General features: G+C 35.2%; 2 protein-coding genes across 4 annotated transcripts in view; both read left to right on the plus strand.

Moving 5' to 3' along the window:
• Positions 1 to 15,895, plus strand: part of appl1 (adaptor protein, phosphotyrosine interaction, PH domain and leucine zipper containing 1) — a 42,665-nt gene extending 26,770 nt beyond the window's left edge. Inside the window, exons 4-22 of one of the 3 annotated variants that reach the window (XM_056236292.1) lie at positions 189 to 260; positions 346 to 433; positions 702 to 743; positions 840 to 898; positions 3,299 to 3,445; positions 3,549 to 3,631; positions 4,512 to 4,670; positions 4,744 to 4,932; positions 6,474 to 6,516; positions 7,619 to 7,675; positions 7,806 to 7,894; positions 8,792 to 8,971; positions 9,097 to 9,149; positions 9,975 to 10,149; positions 13,995 to 14,031; positions 14,139 to 14,285; positions 14,798 to 14,848; positions 14,954 to 15,043; positions 15,449 to 15,895. In XM_056236292.1, the coding sequence (XP_056092267.1) occupies positions 189 to 260; positions 346 to 433; positions 702 to 743; positions 840 to 898; positions 3,299 to 3,445; positions 3,549 to 3,631; positions 4,512 to 4,670; positions 4,744 to 4,932; positions 6,474 to 6,516; positions 7,619 to 7,675; positions 7,806 to 7,894; positions 8,792 to 8,971; positions 9,097 to 9,149; positions 9,975 to 10,149; positions 13,995 to 14,031; positions 14,139 to 14,285; positions 14,798 to 14,848; positions 14,954 to 15,043; positions 15,449 to 15,598 (1,911 nt within the window). In that variant the 3' untranslated portion in view covers positions 15,599 to 15,895. Of the gene's footprint in view, positions 1 to 188; positions 261 to 345; positions 434 to 701; positions 744 to 839; positions 899 to 3,298; positions 3,446 to 3,548; positions 3,632 to 4,511; positions 4,671 to 4,743; positions 4,933 to 6,473; positions 6,517 to 7,618; positions 7,676 to 7,802; positions 7,895 to 8,791; positions 8,972 to 9,096; positions 9,150 to 9,974; positions 10,150 to 13,994; positions 14,032 to 14,138; positions 14,286 to 14,797; positions 14,849 to 14,953; positions 15,044 to 15,448 lie in introns of all 3 variants that reach the window. The other 2 variants (XM_056236289.1, XM_056236291.1) reach the window with 2 other exon arrangements.
• Positions 15,896 to 16,742: 847 nt separating this feature from the next.
• hesx1 (HESX homeobox 1) lies at positions 16,743 to 20,413 on the plus strand. The gene is made up of 5 exons (XM_056236277.1): positions 16,743 to 16,752; positions 18,277 to 18,447; positions 19,190 to 19,362; positions 19,975 to 20,076; positions 20,292 to 20,413. Exons 1-5 carry the CDS (start codon positions 16,743 to 16,745, stop codon positions 20,400 to 20,402), a joined length of 567 nt encoding a protein of 188 aa, XP_056092252.1. The 3' UTR covers positions 20,403 to 20,413.
• The last annotated feature ends 1,923 nt before the right edge of the window (positions 20,414 to 22,336 follow it).

A 22,336-nucleotide genomic window follows, 5' to 3' on the forward strand; every position in this document is an offset into this window, starting at 1 on the left:
GCCAGTTTCGATCCCTTAAGAAGCCTATGGAGGAGTGATCCAGCTCTCAGATTTAATCAAAAATATCTTAATTTGTGTTCTGAAGATGAACGAAAGTCTTATGGGGTTGAACAACATGAGGGAGAGTAATTACTGACAGAGTTTACATTTTGAGGTGAACTATCCCTTTAACGTTCTCTGATGTGCAGCGTTTTCCTCTGGGGGGCGACGATGAGGTCATGAGCTCCACTCTCCAGCAGTTTGCCAAAGTCATCGACGAGGTCAGAGTGACATCACTCACTCATTAACATCCTGTGCAAGTATGATAATTGAGATTCCGCTCATAATTCTGTGCTTTTATTTCAGCTCAGCTCCTGTCACGCCGTTCTCTCCACTCAGCTCGCGGACGCCATGATGTTCCCCATCACTCAGTTTAAAGAGAGAGACTTGAGAGGTATGAGACAGCAATGCATTATGGGGGATACTTGATTCTGATTGGTCCACTACTCTGTTGTCAAGTCTTTTCTTATAATGACTCTATAAACTATATAATTGACTGCGACCATTTCCAGATATCTGTTCATTTCGTGTCTCTCATTCTACTCGCATAAAAAGTAATTTACCTCAAATCAATATTTCATGCCCATGTAGTCATTTAAGTAGCTGTTTAATAAGCTGTACTCTTATATAACACATTAATTCTCCTCCATCTCACTCTCTAGAAATTGTCATCCTGAAGGAAGTGTTTCAGATTGCAAGTGATGGTAAGCACTTTGTTGTTTTTTTCTACATAATTGCTGCAATATTTGATAATGAAGCCATTATTTCTGCTTCATTATGTTTAATATCTTTCCTTTCAGATCACGATGCTGCCATAAACCGATACAGTCGTCTGTCTAAGCGAAAGGAGAACGAGAAGGTGTTGCATTTTGAGATTTTACGATGTTGTGTGACTGACAGCTGGTTAGTTTGCATGCGGCTCCGCAGTCCTGATAAGAGTGTAACGTGTGTGTGTGTCTTGCTGAATGCTCTGGCTGTCCTCATTTAATAAAACACACACTGAGAGCTGGCCTGACCGCGGAGAGATGAACATCTGTTACTCTGATACATGCGTCCTTGTCCAGGACGAGAATAGAAGACAAAGAACTCACTATTCAGTTTAAAGTGCCCTTATGATGCAATTTTAAAGGCTTCTAGTTTTGTTTTGGAGTCTCCTACAATAGGTTTATATGCATCCAAGGTCAAAAAACATTTACTTTTCTCATAATCACATCATCTAATTTCTCAAAGAGTCTGAAAACTGTTTGTTTGAAGATTCAGTCTCTCGAAACCCCGCCTTTCCGAGAGCCTGCTCTGCTCTGATTGGTCAGATGGCTCAGTCTGTTGTGATTGGTCGACCGCTTACAGCAAACGCTCATTAGCATATCTGAATTTCAGCTCTGGATCTTCCTCGGCACTTGATGCACTGATACGAACAGATGCCGTTGGTTTTACCGTATCAATTCCAGCGTGTCTTCATTCTTAGGATGTGAATTTAAGTGGATTCGCAGCACTGATAACAGCGACTTCTCGACGTGTCGACAACACGAACCAAACTCTTCCAGTCTCGGCTTCAACTAGTGTTTGAGGGTCAAAGTAGATGTTGTTCGCAGACAACCAATGGAAATCATAGGATGGCATTATGCAAATTGTGTCGCATTGTTACGTACAGTGGTGTGAATAAGTTATTACCCCCATGCTAAAGTTGCCTAAAAAGAGGAATAAAAAAATCATCTTTTGGAAATTGATCTTAATGCCTTAATTAGAAAAATGCGGAAAAATGCAACCTTTAAGGACACCAATTTTCTTTGTGTATGAATAATGTATCATAAATAAATAAATGTTCTTCCTTAAAATACAGGGTGCATAAGTCAGGCCCCCCCTATGTTAAATTCCCATAGAGTCAGGCAGATTTTTATTTTTAAAGGCCAGTTATTTCATGGATCCAGGATAATATGCATCCTGATAAAGTTCCCTTGGCCTTTGGAATTAAAATATCCCCACATCATCACATTCCCTTCACCATACCTAGAGATTGGCATGGTGTTATTTCAGTTAGCCTAATAGCTGGTTTGATTTGCATTGAAACATGATCTTATGGAAAGTACCCCATGCCAATCTCTAGGTGTGGTGAAGGGTGTGTGATGATGTGGGTCTATTTTAATTCCAAAGGCCAAGGGAACTTTATCAGGATGCATATTATCCTGGATCCATGAAATAACTGGCCTTTAAAAATAAAAATCTGCCTGACTCTATGGGAATTTAACATAGGGGGGGCCTGACTTATGCACCCTGTATTTTAAGGAAGAACATTTATTTATTTATGATACATTATTCATACACAAAGAAAATTGGTGTCCTTAAAGTTTGGATTTTTCCGCATTTTTCTAATTAAGGCATTAAGATCAATTTCCAAAAGATGATTTTTTATTCCTCTTTTTAGGCAACTTTAGCATGGGGGTAATAACTTATTCACACCACTGTAGGTATTTAACAAGAACTGAGACTGGAATTACTAACGACTCATTTCAGCAGTTCAGCATCGATTCTTTCTTTTAATAACTTTATTTATCCTGCACTTTGATCTTTAAGACATTGCAGACGTTTTACATTCACAATCAGCTACAGGTGAAACTCGAAAAATTAGAATATCGTGCAAAAGTTAATTTATTTCAGTAATTCAACTTAAAAGGTGAAACTAATATATTATATAGACTCATTACATGCAAAGTGAGATATTTCAAGCCTTTATTTGTTATAATTTTGATGATTTTGGCTTAGAAAACCTTTTCACAATATTCAAATTTTGAATTTGGGGTTTTCATAAGCTGTAAGCCATAATCATCAAAACTATAACAAAATAAAAGCTTGAAATATCTCACTTTGCATGTAATGAGTCTATATAATATATTAGTTTCACCTTTTAAGTTGAATTACTGAAATAAATGAACTTTTGCTCCATATTCTAATTTTTCGAGTTTCACCTGTATATCAGACACTACATGAAAGATAATATTCGAAAAAGCATAATAGGGGCACTTTAACACAAGTCAAGATGAAATGAAAACTTTCTTAATGCATGTTCCCGATCTTATTGTGAACGATTCATCAGGGCTTGTTGTTCCAAATGCTATTCTTCACCGTATCGCATCAAACTTGCACCAACTCTGAAATGAGTTTTATTTTTCATCCACATGTCCCATAGAGACTTTTCCCAGCTGTTAAAAGCATGTCCTGTCCTACATGTGACTAACTCCTATCGTCCATGTGTCCACTGCAGGTGAAGAATGAAGTGATGGAGGACGTGTACACGTCCAGGAAAAAACATCACGAGACCACAATGCACTACTTCGCTTCACTGAACATGCTGCAGTACAAGAAGAAGATCGCGCTGTTGGAGCCGCTGCTGGGATACATGCAGGCGCAGGTGTTCATGAGGCCGTCTAACATGAGCTACAGTCATCATGTTCAATACAGAACACCATCTAATGATATAGTCTCTCATTATTATTTGATTTTTTTTTTATCAGATCAGCTTTTTCAAACTGGGATCAGAGAATCTGACGCAGCAATGGGAGGATTTTCTCACCAACATCGGAACCAGCGTGCAGAAGTGAGTTTTGGGGGAAACTTCAACTAAAACTAGTAAAAACTGAAATAAAGATGAAATAAAAAATTGGGGATGAAAAACTTTAAAAAATCAACAAAAAAAAAATCAAATGTTGCCTCTGAAACTAAAATTATTAAAACTGAAATAGATTAATAATAAATAAAATATATGAAGCTGAATAGAAATATAAAAAAACCTCAAACTAATAAAATAAAAATGTACAATATAAAAATAAAAGTTAATTCAAAATATTACTATAATTGTATTTAAGTAATACTAAAATAACTCTGGTTTTCATCATAATGGACTAATTCATCTGACAATACATTTAAAGAAATGTATCATTTTATGTGATAAGTGTTGATTAAGTAAAGTTTAAAGTGAAGATTTCTATTTAAATAAATGCTGTTGAACTTTTTCATGGATCATGTGACACTGAAGACTGGAGTAATGATACTGAAAATTCAGCTTTGATCACAGGAATAAATCACACTTTACTATATATTCACATAGAAAACAGTTCTTTTAGATTGTAATAATTTTTGACAATATTACAGTTTTACTGTATTTTTTGATCAGCCTTGGAGAGCAGAAAAGGCTTGTTTCAAAAACATTACAAATATTTCCAACCCCAAACTTCTGGACAGGAGTGTATGTTATATTTTATACAATATGCAAATTATTGTTTCAGTAATGTTTAACACACCCTTGCGTTGTTAATAAAATGTTCTTTGCATGATAATAGCGAGTTCTTAAACAAGAAACTACAAGAAATCAGTGTGGGTTGTTTGCATGTGTGTCTGTGCTATTTCCAAATGAGAAAAAAAGTGAATGGTGATGTACTGTATTTGTGAGTCTGACTTTCTTCTCTTGGTGGCCGTAGTGTTCGCAGGGAAATGGACAGTGACGCTGAAGCGATGGATCAGACGATTCAAGACCTGAAAGAGGCCAGTGACCCGCTCTACATGCCCGACCCCGACCCGAACACCGTCCCTGTGAACCGCAACCTGACCCGCAAGGCCGGATACCTCAACACTCGCAAGTAAGAGAACATCCCCGCTTCAGTGCGCTTCAGTCGCCTGCATTCATGCTGATCTCATGCTTCTCTCCGCCAGTAAAACGGGCCTGGTGTCGTCTAGCTGGGACCGGCAGTACTTCTTCACCCAGGGAGGAAACCTCATGGGCCAATCGCGTGGAGACGTCGCCGGAGGTCTGGTTATGGACATTGACAACTGTTCTGTCATGGCTGTGGACTGTGAGGACCGCCGGTTCTGCTTTCAGATCACAGCGTTTGATGGAAAGAAGTAAGATTTATTTTCAATGCACAAATCTGTTTTATAATAATCCTGCCTCTAAATGCCACTGAAACTAGAGCTGCACGATTCTGGATAAATTGAGAATCACAAATTTTTTTTTTGTTCAAAATAGAGATCACGATTCTGAATACAGCTAAACAAATTTACAAATAATTTACTCGAGGCTCTGACAAAATTGTTGCAGTTTATTTGAAAAAAAGTTTAATTAAATTGAACTATTTTTAAGAAAAAATCTATTTGAATGAATGATTCAATGACTCACTTCACTTGTTTGTTTCATTACTGGGTGAATCAGCGTTTTTGAACGAATCTCTTGAATGAATGATTCAATGTGTTTAACGGTCTCTTGTCGCCTCCTACTGGTGTAACGATGTAATGATACAATCTTTATTTGAAGTGTCAAGTCACTTTCAAAAGGCGATTTGCTCCATTTTGATCTCTACCGTAGACATCAGTGTTTATATCCAAACTATAAACATAATCCCAGTACTTGTGATAATTTGAATGATTGTAAGACAGAAATAATGATATTGTGTGGTTGAAAAGCCTGTTTGAGAAGCTGTTTCATCCCTGAACATGAGAACTGCTCTCTCTAGATCAGCGGCAGATCTCAGTGTTGGCTGTGATCGTACATGTCAAAGGTTTATTAGACAGACGAATTGCTGTAATTTAGGAATAAAATCACGCGGGTGGGTGTTTGAATGGAGTTTGCGATTTTTTTAATGATTAATCGTGCAGCTCTACTAAAAACTAAAGGAAGTGTGCTTGGTTGCAGAGTTATTATAGTTAACTGAAACTAAAACAAAACCATAAAAAACATTTTTCTGTGGCTTAAAATAAATACATTATACATTACATAATACATAAACATTAACTGAAATAAGATAACATATTAAAAAAAAATATTTCAGCTACTTGCCAAGGCATCATTTCTCATTTTCATTTAGTTTAACGATGTACTGAAATAATTAAAACTGAAATAAAAATGAATAAAATCTACATAGACAGACAAACTCATAGAAAAAGACAAAAAACACAAGGAAATTACTTAAACTTTAAATGAAAAACGGAAAATATAAAAATAAAAAAACTAATTATTGTCTTTCAGTGATACTAAAATAACACTTTCTTGTTTTACATCTAGGCCAGAATAAGTTGCAACGTAGTTCAGACCTTTTGCTGACTTATTTTTACTGTAATTTCATCTCTGTGGTTAGTAAAATGCCTAAAATTGAGCCCAGTCGTAGTCCGTTTTTACAGTATTGCTCTTTGTCAGCCCTTTATTTGTTCTTGGGAATCTAAAATTCCCTAAATGTTTTGGTGAGTTTTGCTGGTCTTATGGCATTAGTCTAGTAATGAGAGATGTAAACACTGAAGTGCTAAAGTGCTGCCAGAGAATTCCCAAGAGCTGATCCGGTTTAAACTCCAATGAATATTTATCAGGCGGGTAAACGACTGCCTTATCCCTTCTCAGTGTATGTGCCAAGATATTGAGTCATTCTGAGTCACTGTTTCTGTGTGTGTCGCAGGGCGGCCATATTACAGGCGGAGAGCAGGAAAGACTGTGAGGAGGTGAGGAGAAAACCTTCTCTGAAAGACACATACAGATATTAGAGTCAAGCTCACCAAGAACATTTCAACACATATTCAAAGTCAAAGACCTTCTTATAAGTTGGGTCAGTAAGAAAAAATTTGGAAAGAAATTAATACTGTGAAACTCGAAAAATTTGAATATGGTGCAAAAGTTCATTTATTTCAGTAATTCAACTTAAAAGGTGAAACTAATATTTTATATAGACTCATTACATGCAAAGTGAGATATTTCAAGCCTTTATTTGTTATAGTTTTGATGATTATGGCTTACAGCTTATGAAAACCAGCCATAATCATCAAAATTATAACAAATAAAGGCTTGAAATATCTCACTTTGCATGTAATGAGTCTATATAAAATATTAGTTTCACCTTTTAAGTTGAATTACTGAAATAAAGGAACTTTTGCACGATATTCTAATTTTTTCTAATTTAATTTTTATTCTAACCCTATTCAGGATGCATTAAATTGATCGGAAATCATTTTAAATGTCTTTACCATTTTAAATAAATGCTGTTCTTTTGAACTTTCTGTTTATCAAAGAATCCTGAAAAAAAGTAGCACGATTTCCACACAAAAATGAAGCAACACAACTCTTTTCAACATTGATAAATAGTAGAAATATATTACAACAGTTATTTTAAACTGTAATAATGGTTCACAAAATTACTGTTTTTACTGTATTTTTAACCAAATAAATGCAGCCTTGGTGAGTATAATTCTAATGACCTTATAATTCTAATGAGTTTATTTTTCATTCTCTTTATATTCTCATTGCTGTAATTGTAACCTGTTTGAGAACAATTATATCTTTAAAATCAGCATACATAAAGGTAGTAGAAGGAAAATGATCATGATGTATAAAAAATATTAATTTTATATACATTATTTACAGTAATGAGAATTCTGGGGGAAATGTGCATAAATATCATGCATGTAATGTCACAATATGAAATAACTTGTGGCTTTATATTAAATATGTTTAATTTGATTTTGGTGTGAAACATGACCCTAAACATGACAGGCTTCATTAGATTCACCAATTCAAATGTAATTCAAATGTTTTTTTATTTAATTTTAGTGGATTGCAACGATAAACAACATATCTAAGAGGATATACCTGAGTGAAAACCCAGAGGTGAGTGTTGAGTTTAGATTTAGTCTTACTGTCGAGGTGAAAATATAATATATATATATGCATGTATAACACACGACGGCTTTAATGCATTTTAAAGTCAGTTATTGCTAGTGTTTCTCTTTGGCAGGAGATCGCAGCGAGAGTGAATCAGTCTGCGCTGGAGGCCGTGACTCCTTCTCCATCCTTTCAACAGAGACACGAGAGTTTCAGACCGAGCACGTGAGGGACAACATCTCGCACGCACTTCACACCGCATCATTATTATAATATTGCAATCATTAGTAATTTTGCCTATAATAATTAATCATCTTGAAGGCACCGTAAATGTGGATACTCTACCACTACCAGTCAAACGTTTGGAATAATTAAGATTTTAAAATATAAAAAAATAATGTCAAAATACAGTTATAGTGTGAAATATTATTACAATCTAAAATAGCTGTTTTCTATGTGAATATATTTTAAAATGTAATTTATTCCTGTTGAATTTTCAGCATCATTACTCCAGTCTTCAGTGTCACATGATCCTTCAGAAATCACTCTAATATGATGATTTGCTGCTCAATTATTATAATTTTTTATTGTAGCTCAATTATTAGTAACCGTTCTTATTATTATCAAAGTTGATAACAGTTGTGCTGCTTAATATTTTTGAGGAAACCATCATTTTTCAGGATTCATTCATGAATAGAAAGTTCAAAACGGCATTTATTTTAAATAGAAATATTTTGCAACATTACAAATGTCTTTACTCTCACTTTTGATCAATGATTGAATTGAATAAAAGCATTCGTTTATTTATCTATTTTAAATCTTACTGACCCCAAATTTTGAATTGCAGCGATTCACAGTGTATCAAACTTTTATTTTCAAATAGAAAACAGTTATTTTAATAATATTTCACATTATTGTTTTTTTAATCAAATAAATGCAGCCTTGGTGAGCAGAAAAGACTTCTTTCAAAAACATAATAAAAACTTCTTCTTTTTTTTAAATTCAAAACATTGACCGGTTTTGTAACTCAACACATGAGTTCCCATATCAGAGAGAAACGTTTTTGTGCTTGTAAACGATTGGATGTTTTCTTTCTCAAAGCACTTGTGTTTCCCCCTGAAGGCAAGGTCGACCCAAGACGGGCCGGTCCGGCAGCCAGTGCTCCGTGGGCTCCGAGTCTCCGGCGCTGTCGTCTCTCTCTCTGGATTCGCTCGTGGCTTCGGACACACCGATCCAGTTCGACATCATCTCCCCCGTCAGCGAGGAGCACACGAGTCAGGCCAAGAGCGCCGGCCAGGGCAGGTCTCTGCTTATGTTTATGAACGTTTATGAGAGATAAAGAGGACAGATTACTCTTAATTCTTATTAGGGAATTATTAAGCATCTCGACGTAATGCACTGGTTTGTGTTTTTCCCTTTGCTGAAAGAAGGACCAATCCATTCGGGGAATCTGGAGGGCCACAATCTGAGGAAAGTGAAGGTACATTTATAAAATAATATGTATTTACCACCATCCAAAAGTTTGGAGTCAGTAAGATTTAAAAAAAAAAAGAAATTCATGCTTTTTTTCATCAAGAATGCATTAAATTGATCAAAAGTGACAGTAAAGACATTAATAATAGATTCTATTTCAAATAAATGCTGTTTTTTGAGCATCAAATCATCATATTAGAGTGATTTCTGAAGGATCATGTGACACTGAAGACTGGAGTAATGATGCTGAAAATTCAAGCTTTGATCACAGGAATAAATTATATTTTAAAACATACTCTTATCGAAAAGTTATTTTAGAAAATAACAGTTTTTACTGTATTTTTGATCAGATAAATGCTATTTGCTTAGCAAATCTCACCGACCCCAAAATTATTTATAGGCTATATATAAATAAACCAGAACATGAGTTTTAAAAGAATAGTTTATATAAAGTTATAAATTGCTATCTTTTATTTTAATAACAGAATTGTTATTTTTGTGTCTACTATTCTTTTAATAGCTTAAATTGCACATGAGATGGCATCCGCGATGCATTTAACATCCATAATGTCGTATATTTTCTATTGAAACAGAATATTTAGGGATATAATGTAGGCTGAGACTTGATTATATCCATCTGATTTGATTAGATTGTGCAAAGCAGGATATGATAGTAGTAATTAATATAATTGTCTCCACACATTTGGCTCTGGTTGCGTCAGCAGAAATTGATGCAAGATTATAAAATCGAGAGACTTTTATTAAGAAAATGGATTTTTTGTTGTTGTTGATGTTGCTGTGAAGTCAGACTGAATCTCTGGTGTTGTTTCAGACTCGATCCTGCACCAGCTCTTCATCGTTCGGTTCTTGGGCTGCATGGAGGTGAAGGCCACGGAGAACGCTGACGTCATCTATGAGACCATGAGACAGATCCTGGCAGCTCGAGCCATACACAACATCTTCAGAATGACCGAGTCTCATCTGCTCGTCACATGCGAATGCCTGAAGTGAGTTACGACTGAAGTGTGTTATTCTCACAGCTGTGTTGAACTGATCCTGGATCAGGGCTCTGCTGCTCGTCCAAATCAAAGTCATTAAGAAGAGCCTGTGAATATGTCAAGCATTTTAAACTCGTATGGGCAAACACCACTCAATACATGTGGACGTTTAGTTTTAGGGTGTGTTCATTGTTGGCATATTTGGGGTGGTTGATTATGATTTTACTTTTCTAACTTTAGTTAGTGTGTGATGTTGCTGTTTGAGCATAGACAACATCTGCAAAGTTACGACACTCAAAGTTCAAAGCAAAGGGAGATATTTGCTTTTAAAGAAATAGTTTTTTAAGGACTACAACAAACGGCTGGTAGGGACTAGACCACATTCCTCCAGGGTTAGTGACATCACTAACCCTAGAATTTACATAAACCCCGCCCCCTGAACACAATCAAGACAGAATATGCTAATCAATGAGTAGAAGATAACTACACATGAGCTACATAAATTCATCAACTAACTACTCAGAAATGTCCTGTTGTTTCTACATGTTGTCACTTCTTCTTGAGTCTCTCCATTATTGTCTGACTCCGTTTGAACATAAACATTGACATTTTCAGTGCATGTCTGTGTGAGGTAATAGGACACAAGCTGTTGAAGCTCCGCCCCCTGTGCTGAGAGCAGCAGCTCATTTGCATTTAAAGGGACAGTCACAAAAACAGCGCGTTTTTGCTCACCCTAAAAAAGTACAACTTTAACATGCTATATAAAAATATATGTGGGTTTTTTTTTTTTTGCTAAAACTTCACATACACACTCTGGGGACATCAAAGACTTATTTTACATCTTGTGAAAAAGGCATTTTACCACCCCTTTAAAACGAACTCTAGTGCATTTGCTCTATTAGTGCGGTTCATAGTGAACACTGCCATAGTGAACACTGCCATCTGAACCCTGGTCCACTTCCAAACGAACTCTGGTGTTGTTCGACTATATGAAATATGAACACAACACCGACCAAAGACATCTAAACAAACCAAAAACAGGACGTGATGTCATAAAAAGGACACATACCTGGTTTTTATCATGATTGGAGCTACGTTGCCCATCACAGTTGGTCAGAATCGCCGTCTTTTTGCAGATCTTTATGAATTCCTGCTGCTGTTTTGAATCCTTTACACATTTTATAAACTCTTTGTGAGTTCTCAGCTGGCAGAAATGCCATCATATGTACACGCTTACCAGGGCCGGATTAAGAGTTCAGAGGCCCCTGGGCACAATGTCTTGTAGGCCCCCCCTTAGGGCCAAATGTATATTTTGTCCAAGGACATTTTAATATTGCATTTACAGTTTTACTGACTTAAAAGGAACTTTGTTGCTATGCTGGAGTAAAGTTCATAAATGGTCGTTCTTTCCCATAGGATTTTGTAAAACTATGTTGGGTGGACCTCTGTGCCTCTAGGGCGGTTCGGGGGCATGCTCCCCCGCAAGAAAATTTTGTACATTTTAAGGTTAAATGCATCAATTTGGTGCTCTTTGAGAGATCAAAATTAAGAGCTTCAACCCATGAACTGCTCATTGAACAAAGAAAAAGCATTGACTTGTACCAGGGCTCAAACATCTTTTTAGTTATGAGAGTCTCAGTCTACATTACATTATCAATGGTGTTTTAGGATGCCAAACAATTATTATAATAATGTAACAATGATTTATATAATTATTCCTATGACGTAAAATCCATAATATAGCCTATAAATGTACTATAAATGAAAATGAATATTTCAAAAGTATATTTTAGTCTACATTACACTATAATACAGGAAAATTTAAATACTTTTGTCCTAATTTCTTCACTTGCAAGAAATAAACCCTTGAGCTTTTATTTCGGAGAAAACACCAGATAACCATGCTGATCGCGTGAGCAAAGAGCGCACTTTTCTTTAAATCACCCAGCACACACATGATGCCTATTCTTAAAGTCTTGTGCTGTTTTATAAAGGCACAAAGCCATATCATGGTTTCGATTTTAGTTCGTTGGCCAAATATAACGCTAGAGACCTTTATGTTAGGTTATACATTTTACATCTCATATGTGTTGGGAAAAGGGAGAAGAGAGAGTTCGGCAAAAGGCGGATTCGAACTCGGGTCGAGCGCGTCAAAAGCTGCTTTTAAGCACTTCACGCGCTACGACCTACGCCACTGTAGCTATTCCGTGACGGGCGTCTTTTTGGTAAAAAGACAGGCACTTAGTGCAAATATACGCTCCGTTATCTAAAATATTTTTTTTCTTCCCCTCGCTTTGGCCACAAGTGCGCATGGCGAACTTGCAATGAATACATTTTATCAGACCGGCCCTCGCGGCCTCGAAACACTACCGGCCCACCGGGGAAACTCCCGACTCTCCCGATTGCCACTCCGCCCCTGCTGGCCAGGGCCCCTTAGATGTCGTGGGCCCCTGGGCAAGTGCCCAGTTGCCCTAATGGTTAATCCGGCCCTGACGCTTACGACAAGTGCATTTAGCCCGGCACACAGCATTGGTCTGGATGTTCGGTAAGTTACGGTGCAAAATTTACACCTTAAAAGCCAGGGTTTTGTATCTTTAGGTTTGGTCTTAAAAATGACAGTGTGAACACTAAGTGAACCAGGACTAAATTTATATAATTTTCTTTTTTTGGCCTAAACCAAAAGAACCAAGAGAACCGAACTACAAGTTTGAACACACCCTTAAGGTTCTTGCACACTGAGTCCGAAATTCGTGTCCAAAATTTTCGCACGTTATAAAATAAATACGAATCACGTTTACACACCGCCTCCGAAACTTTCGTCCGTCATAAACAAATTCAGATCGGGTTCGATTTTCTGTGTTTTTCGCATCTGTAGCAAGCATTTTGAGAGGTGTTTTGACAATTCAGAGCCCCTGAATGACGAACACGAAAAAACGCATACTAAAATTCGGAGTGTGCAAGGACCTTTAACCCTCTGGTGCTGTTGGGTCGTTTTTGGCCCAAAAATTTAAGTTTTTTTCCTTTTTTTTTTTCCTTCTTTGGAATGGTACGAAACTTTGTAAAGGTTGTGGACATGAAAATCATGGACATGATTTGAAAAGGTTAAATGGTTCTGAAAAAATAGTCACTTGTATTGTTCATTGTCTAAAATGAGCGCTTTGGAAATGAATGGGAATGGAATTTCCTCTAGTGGAAGCGTTTGGTACTGCACTGAAAGCTCATTTTTTGAGATTTTTATTTAAATTTTTTTACTTTATTTATTTATCAGGGACAACGTACAAAATACATTAATCTTACGAAAAAATGTTTTGTACCAGAGTTAGCCGAAGCTAATTTTCATCTGCAAATTATCAACCTCAAATTTAGAACACAACTTGTTTAGATTTATAGCTTTGATTTTCTCACTGTTTTAGAGTAAAATGTGTGTTGTAAAATATGTTAATTTTGTGCGTTTTTCATAACAATAAATGTAACATTTTATAACTTTTCACTTTTTTAAACGTTTTTCACTTCACCAATAAACTGCCAAGAGTCGTCTTTAAAAAGAGACCAAACTTAAGTCGGTGATCCAAAGCATTCAGGATTTATGACCATTTAAATTGGAAATGTCATTTTCAGGTCTATAATCAAATGGATTATAAATACTGCAAAAATATAATCTAGTACCATAAAATCCCCTAATAAAATATTTTTTTAAATAAAAAACATTATCGAACTAAAATATAGTATCAATTCATTAAACTAAAAATTCTATCATTTTTGACCGACATGTGAGCAGCACCAGAGGTTTAATCATATCAGGCTTATTTACGCCATACTTTTGTCTTTTATAAAGTTCTGTCTGTTTATTTCAGGCTTATTGACCCACAGACACAAGTCACAAGACTACGGGTACGTCCTTCACCAATCATTTAACGGTTTTGTTCACTGCTCATATTGGGTGTTTAAAGCGAATCCTGTGCTGTTCTGAGGTCAGTATTTGTTCTGTGGTTCCTCAGTTCTCTCTCTCCAGCGTTGTGCTGTGTGCGTCACATCAGGAGAACAAGCGCTTGTTTGGTTTCGTGTTGCAGACGGCAGGAGGACGAGTGGATGGACGGCCTGTTACCGTCTGCTACATCTTTGAGTCAAACAATGATGGAGAGAAGGTACAAAAACCTTGATCTCTCATATATGCATATAATCTTTCCCTTTTTCTACTTGTATAAGGACATGTATACAAACAGGTGAAACTCGAAAAATGAGAATATCGTGCAAAAGTTCATTTATTTCAGTAATTCAACTTAAAAGGTGAAACTAATATATTATATAGACTCATTACATGCAAAGTGAGATATTTCAAGCCTTTATTTGTTATAGTTTTGATGATTATGGCTTACAGCTTATGAAAACCTTTCACAATATTCTAATTTTGACTTTGGGGTTTTCATAAGCTGTAAGCCATAATCATCAAAACTATAACAAATAAAGGCTTGAAATATCTTACTTTGCATGTAATGAGTTTATATAATATATTAGTTTCACCTTTTAAGTTGAATTACTGAAATAAATGAACTTTTGCACGATATTCTAATTTTTCGAGTGTCACCTGTGTATATATATATATATATATATATATACTTGTTTTAAAAAATGTCACTTTTTTTCTTGAATAAATCAGATCTGTGACAGTGTAGGACTGGCAAAGCAGATCGCCCTCCACTCTGAGATGGTGAGGAAAATCCACATTTATTTGATTTCAAATGACTTTGCGCAGAAATGCATGTTGGGTGAAATGAAATTGATAATGCTGATGATTCTTGTTTTTTTCTGACAGGACCGAAAAGCCTCACAGAAACAGAGAGAGCTGAATAAAGCCAAGGAGAAACAACAGGAAGAACTCGATAAGCAAAAACAGATAGAGAAGGTATCAGACATTCAAATTTATTTGATCAAAAATACAGTAAAAATGTGATATATTATTACAATTTACAATAGCTGTTTTCTCTTTGAATATGTTTTAAAGTGTAATTTATTCCTGTGATCAAATTACTCCAGTCTTCAGTGACGCATGATCCTTCTAATATGATTTGATGCTCAAGAAACATTTATGATTATTATCAGTGTTGAAAACAGACGTGCTGCTTATTTTTGTGGAAACCGTGATATAATTTTTTCCTAGATTCTTTGATGAATAGAAAGTTCAGCATTTGTTTGAAATCTTTTGTAGCATTCACTGTCACTTTTGATCAATTTAATGCATCTTTCCTGAAAAACAGAAGTGTATATTTGAACACATTTCATAAGTAAACTGTGCTCTCCAAACCTTCAGGATCTTGAGGAACAAAGTCGTTTGATAGCCGCCTCTAGCCGACCCAGCCAAACAGCTGCTGATGGACAGGTCTTGGTCCTTAGCAACAGCCAATCAGAGGACAGCGATGTAGGAGAGGAGGGGCAGAAAAAGGGCGAATCAGAGGCCTGATAAGAACCGTTCTATTACATCACTTCCTGTTCCTCAAGGGTTCTCCAGAGTGGCCTGCAGGAGCAATGATTTAATATCAAACTGCGGATTATACACACACACAAAAAAAAAGTGGACACTTTGGGGAAAACTCCTCAGAAGTTGTTATTTGTATGAATCCTGTATTTTTTACCATATCCGTTATCGAACTGCATTTGCTTTTAGAGGGTTTTATATATGTATGTGTGTCAATGAATCCACTACCAGGACAAACGACAACCTAACGAGACGTAAGGTGACATCTGTTGCTTTATTTCGATGAAGCTGCACGTGTGAATAACAGATGTGTAAGAGACATTAATACTGTATGTTGGGCTTCTGTTCTCACTGAGAAGGTTTTATGGCTGCATGTGTTTCCGTTCAGGTGACAGACTTTCACAAAGGTGTCAATGATGTATTATTGTAATTGTCGATCTCAAGTCTAAAAATCTTAATCGTCCTAAAATAGGCTTAATTTTCTTCATGCAATATTTTGAGAGATTCACTATATAATGGGTTCAAAATGATTTGATACGGTTATATTTTGTCTTTGCAATTAATACACTAATACAGTTCTGATTTTTGTCTGTTAGCCGTTGCAACCGTGATTCACAATGTTCTACATCTACACACACACCACATCTGGTCATTCTACAGATTGTGTGATCATTCAGTTTTTCTATGTGAACACATTGTTGGCTCAAAATCACATGATCAAATGGCTCTAGACTTGGGGTGTACTGTATTTTTTTTTGTATAACAGAGATATTGAAGACTGCATTGCATCATAAATGTTTTATTGGTCCAGTATATGGAAATCTGCAGCTCAAGCAAAAGGGTTAAAAACGGTGATGGAATTGCAAACTGAAATATTCATTATTTTTGTGGTGGAAGTTGCACAGAGCGCTACTGAATTAAATATCATCTCATTCATTGATTTGGTTTATTTGACAATTTGCTTTAATGAAAACAGTCTTTATGGTTCATAAACTGTTGAGACGTCAGAAAAACGCACTTTCTGTTCCATTTTAATCCGTTAATTCGCTCCGTTTAATTTGTCAATGATTGTTTCTAACCTTTAAAGAACTGTTTGTCTAAATGACTTTCTACAAAATCATGGGGTACAATGAAGATTGGTATTAAAATCTGTTTAAATAAGCGAATCCTCTTAGACTCCAGAATCTTTCTTTTTATTTTTACTTTACTCTGGTTTAGACTTTTTTTGAATGGATTTTTTTTTTTACTTTAACTTTTAACTATTAAACTTCTTCAGATAATTGTTGAACACAATTTTTAAAAAAAAAAACATGAAACTTAATCTGTCTAATAAAAATTATATTTCAAGTAATTTAAAGAGTTTTAAAGGAACTTTAAAGATTGAAATAAAAATTTCAAATCATTAAGTGCCACAAAATGTAACAAATCTACATTTGTGTAAATATAACTTAATGATCAAAATATTAATAATTCATCATCTTAATAGGTTATTCCAAACTTAATATTTAAAAGCAGGGATGTTATTGGCCTGTTTTAGGGAAAAAAAAATGTTGAATTTTCTGTAATTGATAAAACAATTTAAAACAATATTATACAAATACATTTTTTTAAATTTCAGGGCTACTGAAGATATTTCTTTTTCTTAAATTCACATATTATTGAAATGGGAACACTTTACAATAAGGTTTCATTAGATAACATGAAATTTAGTTCATTAGTTTTCATTATAATGTTAATCTCAAAAGTTACTAATGCATTTTTAAGATCAAATGCATCTGTTAACATTAGTTAATGCACTGCAAATTGTTATCATCTAACCCTAAGGATCTGAAAACAACCTCAATAAAAATTTCATAAAACTAAATGTTGTGCATGTCTGGATTATCTCTGTAAAATAAAGAGTTAATTGCTTGTATTGTCGGTTAGGTGATCTTATTTTCATTTCTAATTGGTCTTCATTTGGTTTGCATTTAAACAAGTCTAATTGGTCATTTCTTTGCAAAACAATGGAGCCGCAGGGGCCGCGCTTGTTTCCCCGGAGCTCTCCAAGAGGCCAAGACAAATAAACAAGCCAGTCGTTTATTAAAAGCAGCCAGGCAACCGAAAGAGATCAATTCAGCATTGAATGAGACAATTATGACATGCTGCTTCCAGCAAATTGCCATTCAGCTATTGTGCTTTTGTGCTCCGGAGAGCATCTTTCTCCATGCATGTCAAGAGAGAATGGGAATATTCAGCAGGATTAGTTTAAACAGCATTAGGCTTTATTCTCATTTTAAACTCGTGTGGTAGAAAATAAGGTAAATAAGATTAGGCACTAGTTGACTGCTTTCTCATAATGCCGGAGATGCGGCAGAAGGAAATGAGAAGGAGATAAATCCTGGGAACGGGGCCTAATTTTCTACCTGGTGAGTAAAAAGAATGGCACATCAGCCGTGTTTTGTCCCGCTCAGTGGCAGCTTTAGGGGATTCGGTGTCTTCAGAAGATAACAGGTTGAGCTTCAGGTTGAACACTGAATTACCTGCAGTCGTCCAGGGGTCCCGCGGTGAGGGCCCGGCGATTCACATGTAAAACACTCCGTCTCAGGCTGTAATTGGTGACGTTTTGGGGACTATAAGAGAGGAGGTGTAAAGGTGAAGCTCAAGCTTTGGGATCACAGCAGTGGAGGTCCAGTCGGAGAAGAACTCAGATCTCCAGATGGCGTCTCTCGCAGTCAGTGCTCATCAGGACATCCCGATGAACAGACCGTCCTCGTTCACCATCGACAGCATCCTGGGACTGAACCGACCGGACCAGAGAACTGCACTGTCAGCGCCTTACCGACCCTGGACAGGTAAGATAAGAACACACCATATGCACTTATGTGTTTTTGGTATTTGTTTGGAATATATTTTTAAAATGCGTGTGCAAAAATACATCAGGAAAATGTACATTGCATTTACATTTATAGTGCTGAGATTAATCGCGATTAATCACATCTAACTAAAACATTTATGTTATAACATATGTATTTGACATGATATGATATATATATATATATAGGCCTATGTGTGTGTATATACATACATATATTATATAAATGCAAACTTCTAAGTTAGGTGCAATTAATCGACAGCACTAATTTTATCCAAAGCGACAAATCTACATCAAGCTGATTTAAAATATAGCTACAATTAATGTTTATTGTGAAACATTACTGTGAATCATTTTAAATTGACCTAATCTATTGTCCTGGTGACTATTTTTTGTATATGTTATAATAAAAAACATTTTTCATTGTTGTAAAAATAATTTTAATTTTTTGGAGTAAAACTGCAAGATACAATTTTATTAACAATATTGGGAATAATTCATGTTAAAGTTACTTTAAAAAAAATATACATATTAATTAACATTAGGAATAACAATAATCAAGGCGCGTTCCAGAAGTTTTACTACAAAGATATTGACCGATGACTCTGTTTACTGAACCGGTTCTCCGTCCGAATGAACCGATTCACTTAAACGAATCGCACTATCCCACTGATAGAGCGCACGAACTGTTTAAATGACATCATGTCTTTTATTTACTTCAGACGTGAAACCAGCATTCCAGAATCTTCTCGTGCTCACAGACAGCGACGCTTCAGTGGATGTGAGAGTGAATGAAGATGGTAAATCCTACAGTAAATCACCAGCAGACACGTACAGGAGAACACTGAACTGGTACATCGGGCGCAGGCCGCGGACGGCGTTCTCTAGCGTTCAGGTAAACGCTGCTGACCCGCGCATGCGCTTTAGTCGCTCACATAATCATAACATTCACTGCTTAACACGTGTTTATAAATGTGTGCGTTGCTAACAAAATAGAACATTTTAACCCATTAAGGTATGAAAACATTATTTGTGAATGTCCTCTGAACGTTCAAATCCTTTTTCTTGGTAAAGGAAACGTTCCATTTGATCATTCTGCAAACATAATGATTTTGAAACGTTACTTTTGAATTTTCTTTGAACATTCTTAAACGTATTCAGAACGTTCCATGATGTATAACGGTTTTGTGCTAACATATTCATTATATAGATCAGATGACTTTGAACGAACATTCTATTAACGTCACTGGAAGAACTTTAGGTCATAACTTTGAAAGAACCTTTTTAGAACGTTCAATGTTCTGAGAACGTTTTCTGTGGTGCTTTTCCTGTTAAAACTTGTCAGTTGGTTCCAATTGTCATTTTGTCAAATGCACAAAAAAATACAGTTATTTCTAACATTGAAATCACAAAATTAGTTAAAAAAGTTTCAGCCTATGGATATAAATTCTAAAGGCTTATTAATACACTAAATAAATATATTAATGATGTTTTTTTCTATGTCCAGATCAAGATATTGGAGAGTGTGTTTCAAGTGAACTCATACCCGGGCATCGATTTACGAGAAGAACTTGCTAAGAAACTTCGCCTAGATGAGGACAGAATTCAGGTAAAGACTGATCTGATAATCAGTCCATCATTTGCTTTGACATTTATAGATATTGTAAATAACCAAGATTATTCATTTTGTATAATATCGTTTGTTTTAGGATATTTGGATTAGTTCTAGGACTACAGATGTAGGACTAAACTGTTCAATCAAGTGTGTCAGAGATCTTTAAGAAGTTTGGATGTTTGACTGATGTTTTTATGTCTGTCTCTTAGATTTGGTTCCAGAACAGAAGAGCAAAGCTGAAGCGCTCACACAGAGAGTCTCAGTTCCTCATGGTGAAAAACGTTCTTAATGATTTACAAACCAGCAGGGAAGAACACTGATGGCCGCAGAACCACATTTGCTCATTATTTCTGTTGTGATATTGTAATTTTATTATATATGTCTTTACCACTTATGTAATTAAAAATGATCTCTCGCTTTGATTTAAATGCTAAAGATTCTTATTGTTATTTCTTATTGTGCGTTTACTGAAAATGTAAAAGAATAAAGTAATTATAAATACAATTTTAATCCAACACTTTCATTCAAACCTAAAGTCCAATTAAAACTCTTTCTCCAAGTGGAGTTAAGTGAACATTATCTCCTGCCAACTGTTAAGCAAACACACACACCCCCCACCAAACTAATGAGTGCTTTATAACTATAGGGCTCAGTAAACCTATTAAGTATTGATTGGGTCACACAGGGGGGTTTCGCTGAGGGGGGCTTTAGATTTGCATTTGAGTCATTTTCAGCATTTACAGCACTTGCACAGTTTTGCATGTTTGAAAGGAAGTTTTTAAAAAAACTATAATAATATATTATAATAATATAATTTAATTTAATGTAATATAGGCTAATATAATATATTTGTATGTTAATTTGCATGCATGTGTTGTGAACATTTGAAAACACTTGGTGGCGCTGTTGTATTCGATTTTGCTCTGAAATAGAACTTTTTAAAATTTGTTACAAAAAATAGTTGATTTTCTTTAATTTGTTATGAATCGGTTTTTTTAAACGAAAAAAACCCCGAATTTATAATATTACAGTAAAATAATGTTAAAACATTTCTCCCAGGAAGAGAGACAAAAAATTATAATTTGTCCAGAATATTAATGCATATTTTCAAATTGGCAATGCCACATATGTTTACAGTTTTTAATATATATATATATCAAACCAGTAATGCCCCAAACAGCTTTTATGATGCATTCATAATGCAGGGCCAGCATAATATATATATATATATATATATATATATATATATATATATATATTAGGGCTGTCAAATGATTAATCCCGATTAATCACATCCAAAATAAAAGTTTTTTTTACATAATATATGTGGGTGCACTGTGTATAATTATTTTGTATATATATATAAATACGCACACATGCATGTATATTTAAGAAAAAAATATAATTTATATATAAAATATTTATATTTATATATAATATAAATTATATATAAATCTATATACAGTATATGAAAATATTTCTTAAATATATACAAGCATGTGTGTGTATTTATATATATAAAATAATTAAAAAAGTAAAAAAAACTTTTATTTTGGATGTGATTAATCACGATTAATCATTTGACAGCCCTAATATATATATATTCAAAGTGCAATTGTTGGATATGTATTACAAACTGTAAACATATGTGGCATCGCCCTTAGAAAATACAGTAGTCAACATTTGAAGTGGATCAAAACCTTTCATCAAAGTTTTACATGAATTTTGAACAATACCCGTTCTTGTCTTAGGACAACTTTGATGAACTTTTTTGATCCACTTCAAATGTTGACTACTGTATATACGTATATGCTGGGCCTGCATTATGAATGCATTGCTGGTTTGATCTTTAAGAAGCAGCCTCTTTTGATGCGTGTCAGTAACAGAAGCGGAGCTGAAAGAGGATCTGGGTGTATCTGTGATGCTCCAGATTCTTTGGCCTCCAGGTTTCTGTCTTTGATCTGAAACAGGATAGTTGGATGCACATTATGGCTGTTGGCTACAAGAGACGATGAGACAAACGTTCTGTCTTTCAGCATTTGAGACATTGCCAGCAATATCATCAGGTCTGCATAGAAAGAAACCAATATTTGAAAATATTGAAAAGAATGAAAAACAGTGTTTCTTGACTGCTAACATTTAAAGCTATTGGTTCAAAACCCTAAAACCTTAATTCAACTCTCACCAAGTCTCTGGAAACTGTTGTCTGGGACCTGCTCATATCCATATTTCATGTGTATTTGCTGGGTTTTGT

The sequence above is a fragment of the Rhinichthys klamathensis genome, unplaced genomic scaffold (assembly GCF_029890125.1).
Source record: "Rhinichthys klamathensis goyatoka isolate OS25496 unplaced genomic scaffold, OSU_Roscu_1.1 h1tg000444l_1, whole genome shotgun sequence".
Classification (NCBI taxonomy): Eukaryota; Metazoa; Chordata; class Actinopteri; order Cypriniformes; family Leuciscidae; genus Rhinichthys; species Rhinichthys klamathensis.

Bases quoted from the DNA above. Each gene is read 5' to 3' on its own strand.
- hesx1 (XM_056236277.1), top strand. The intron at 18,448-19,189 runs GTAAGATAAGAA...TATTTACTTCAG, and splicing joins GCCTTACCGACCCTGGACAG to ACGTGAAACCAGCATTCCAG. The intron at 20,077-20,291 runs GTAAAGACTGAT...TCTGTCTCTTAG, and splicing joins TAGATGAGGACAGAATTCAG to ATTTGGTTCCAGAACAGAAG.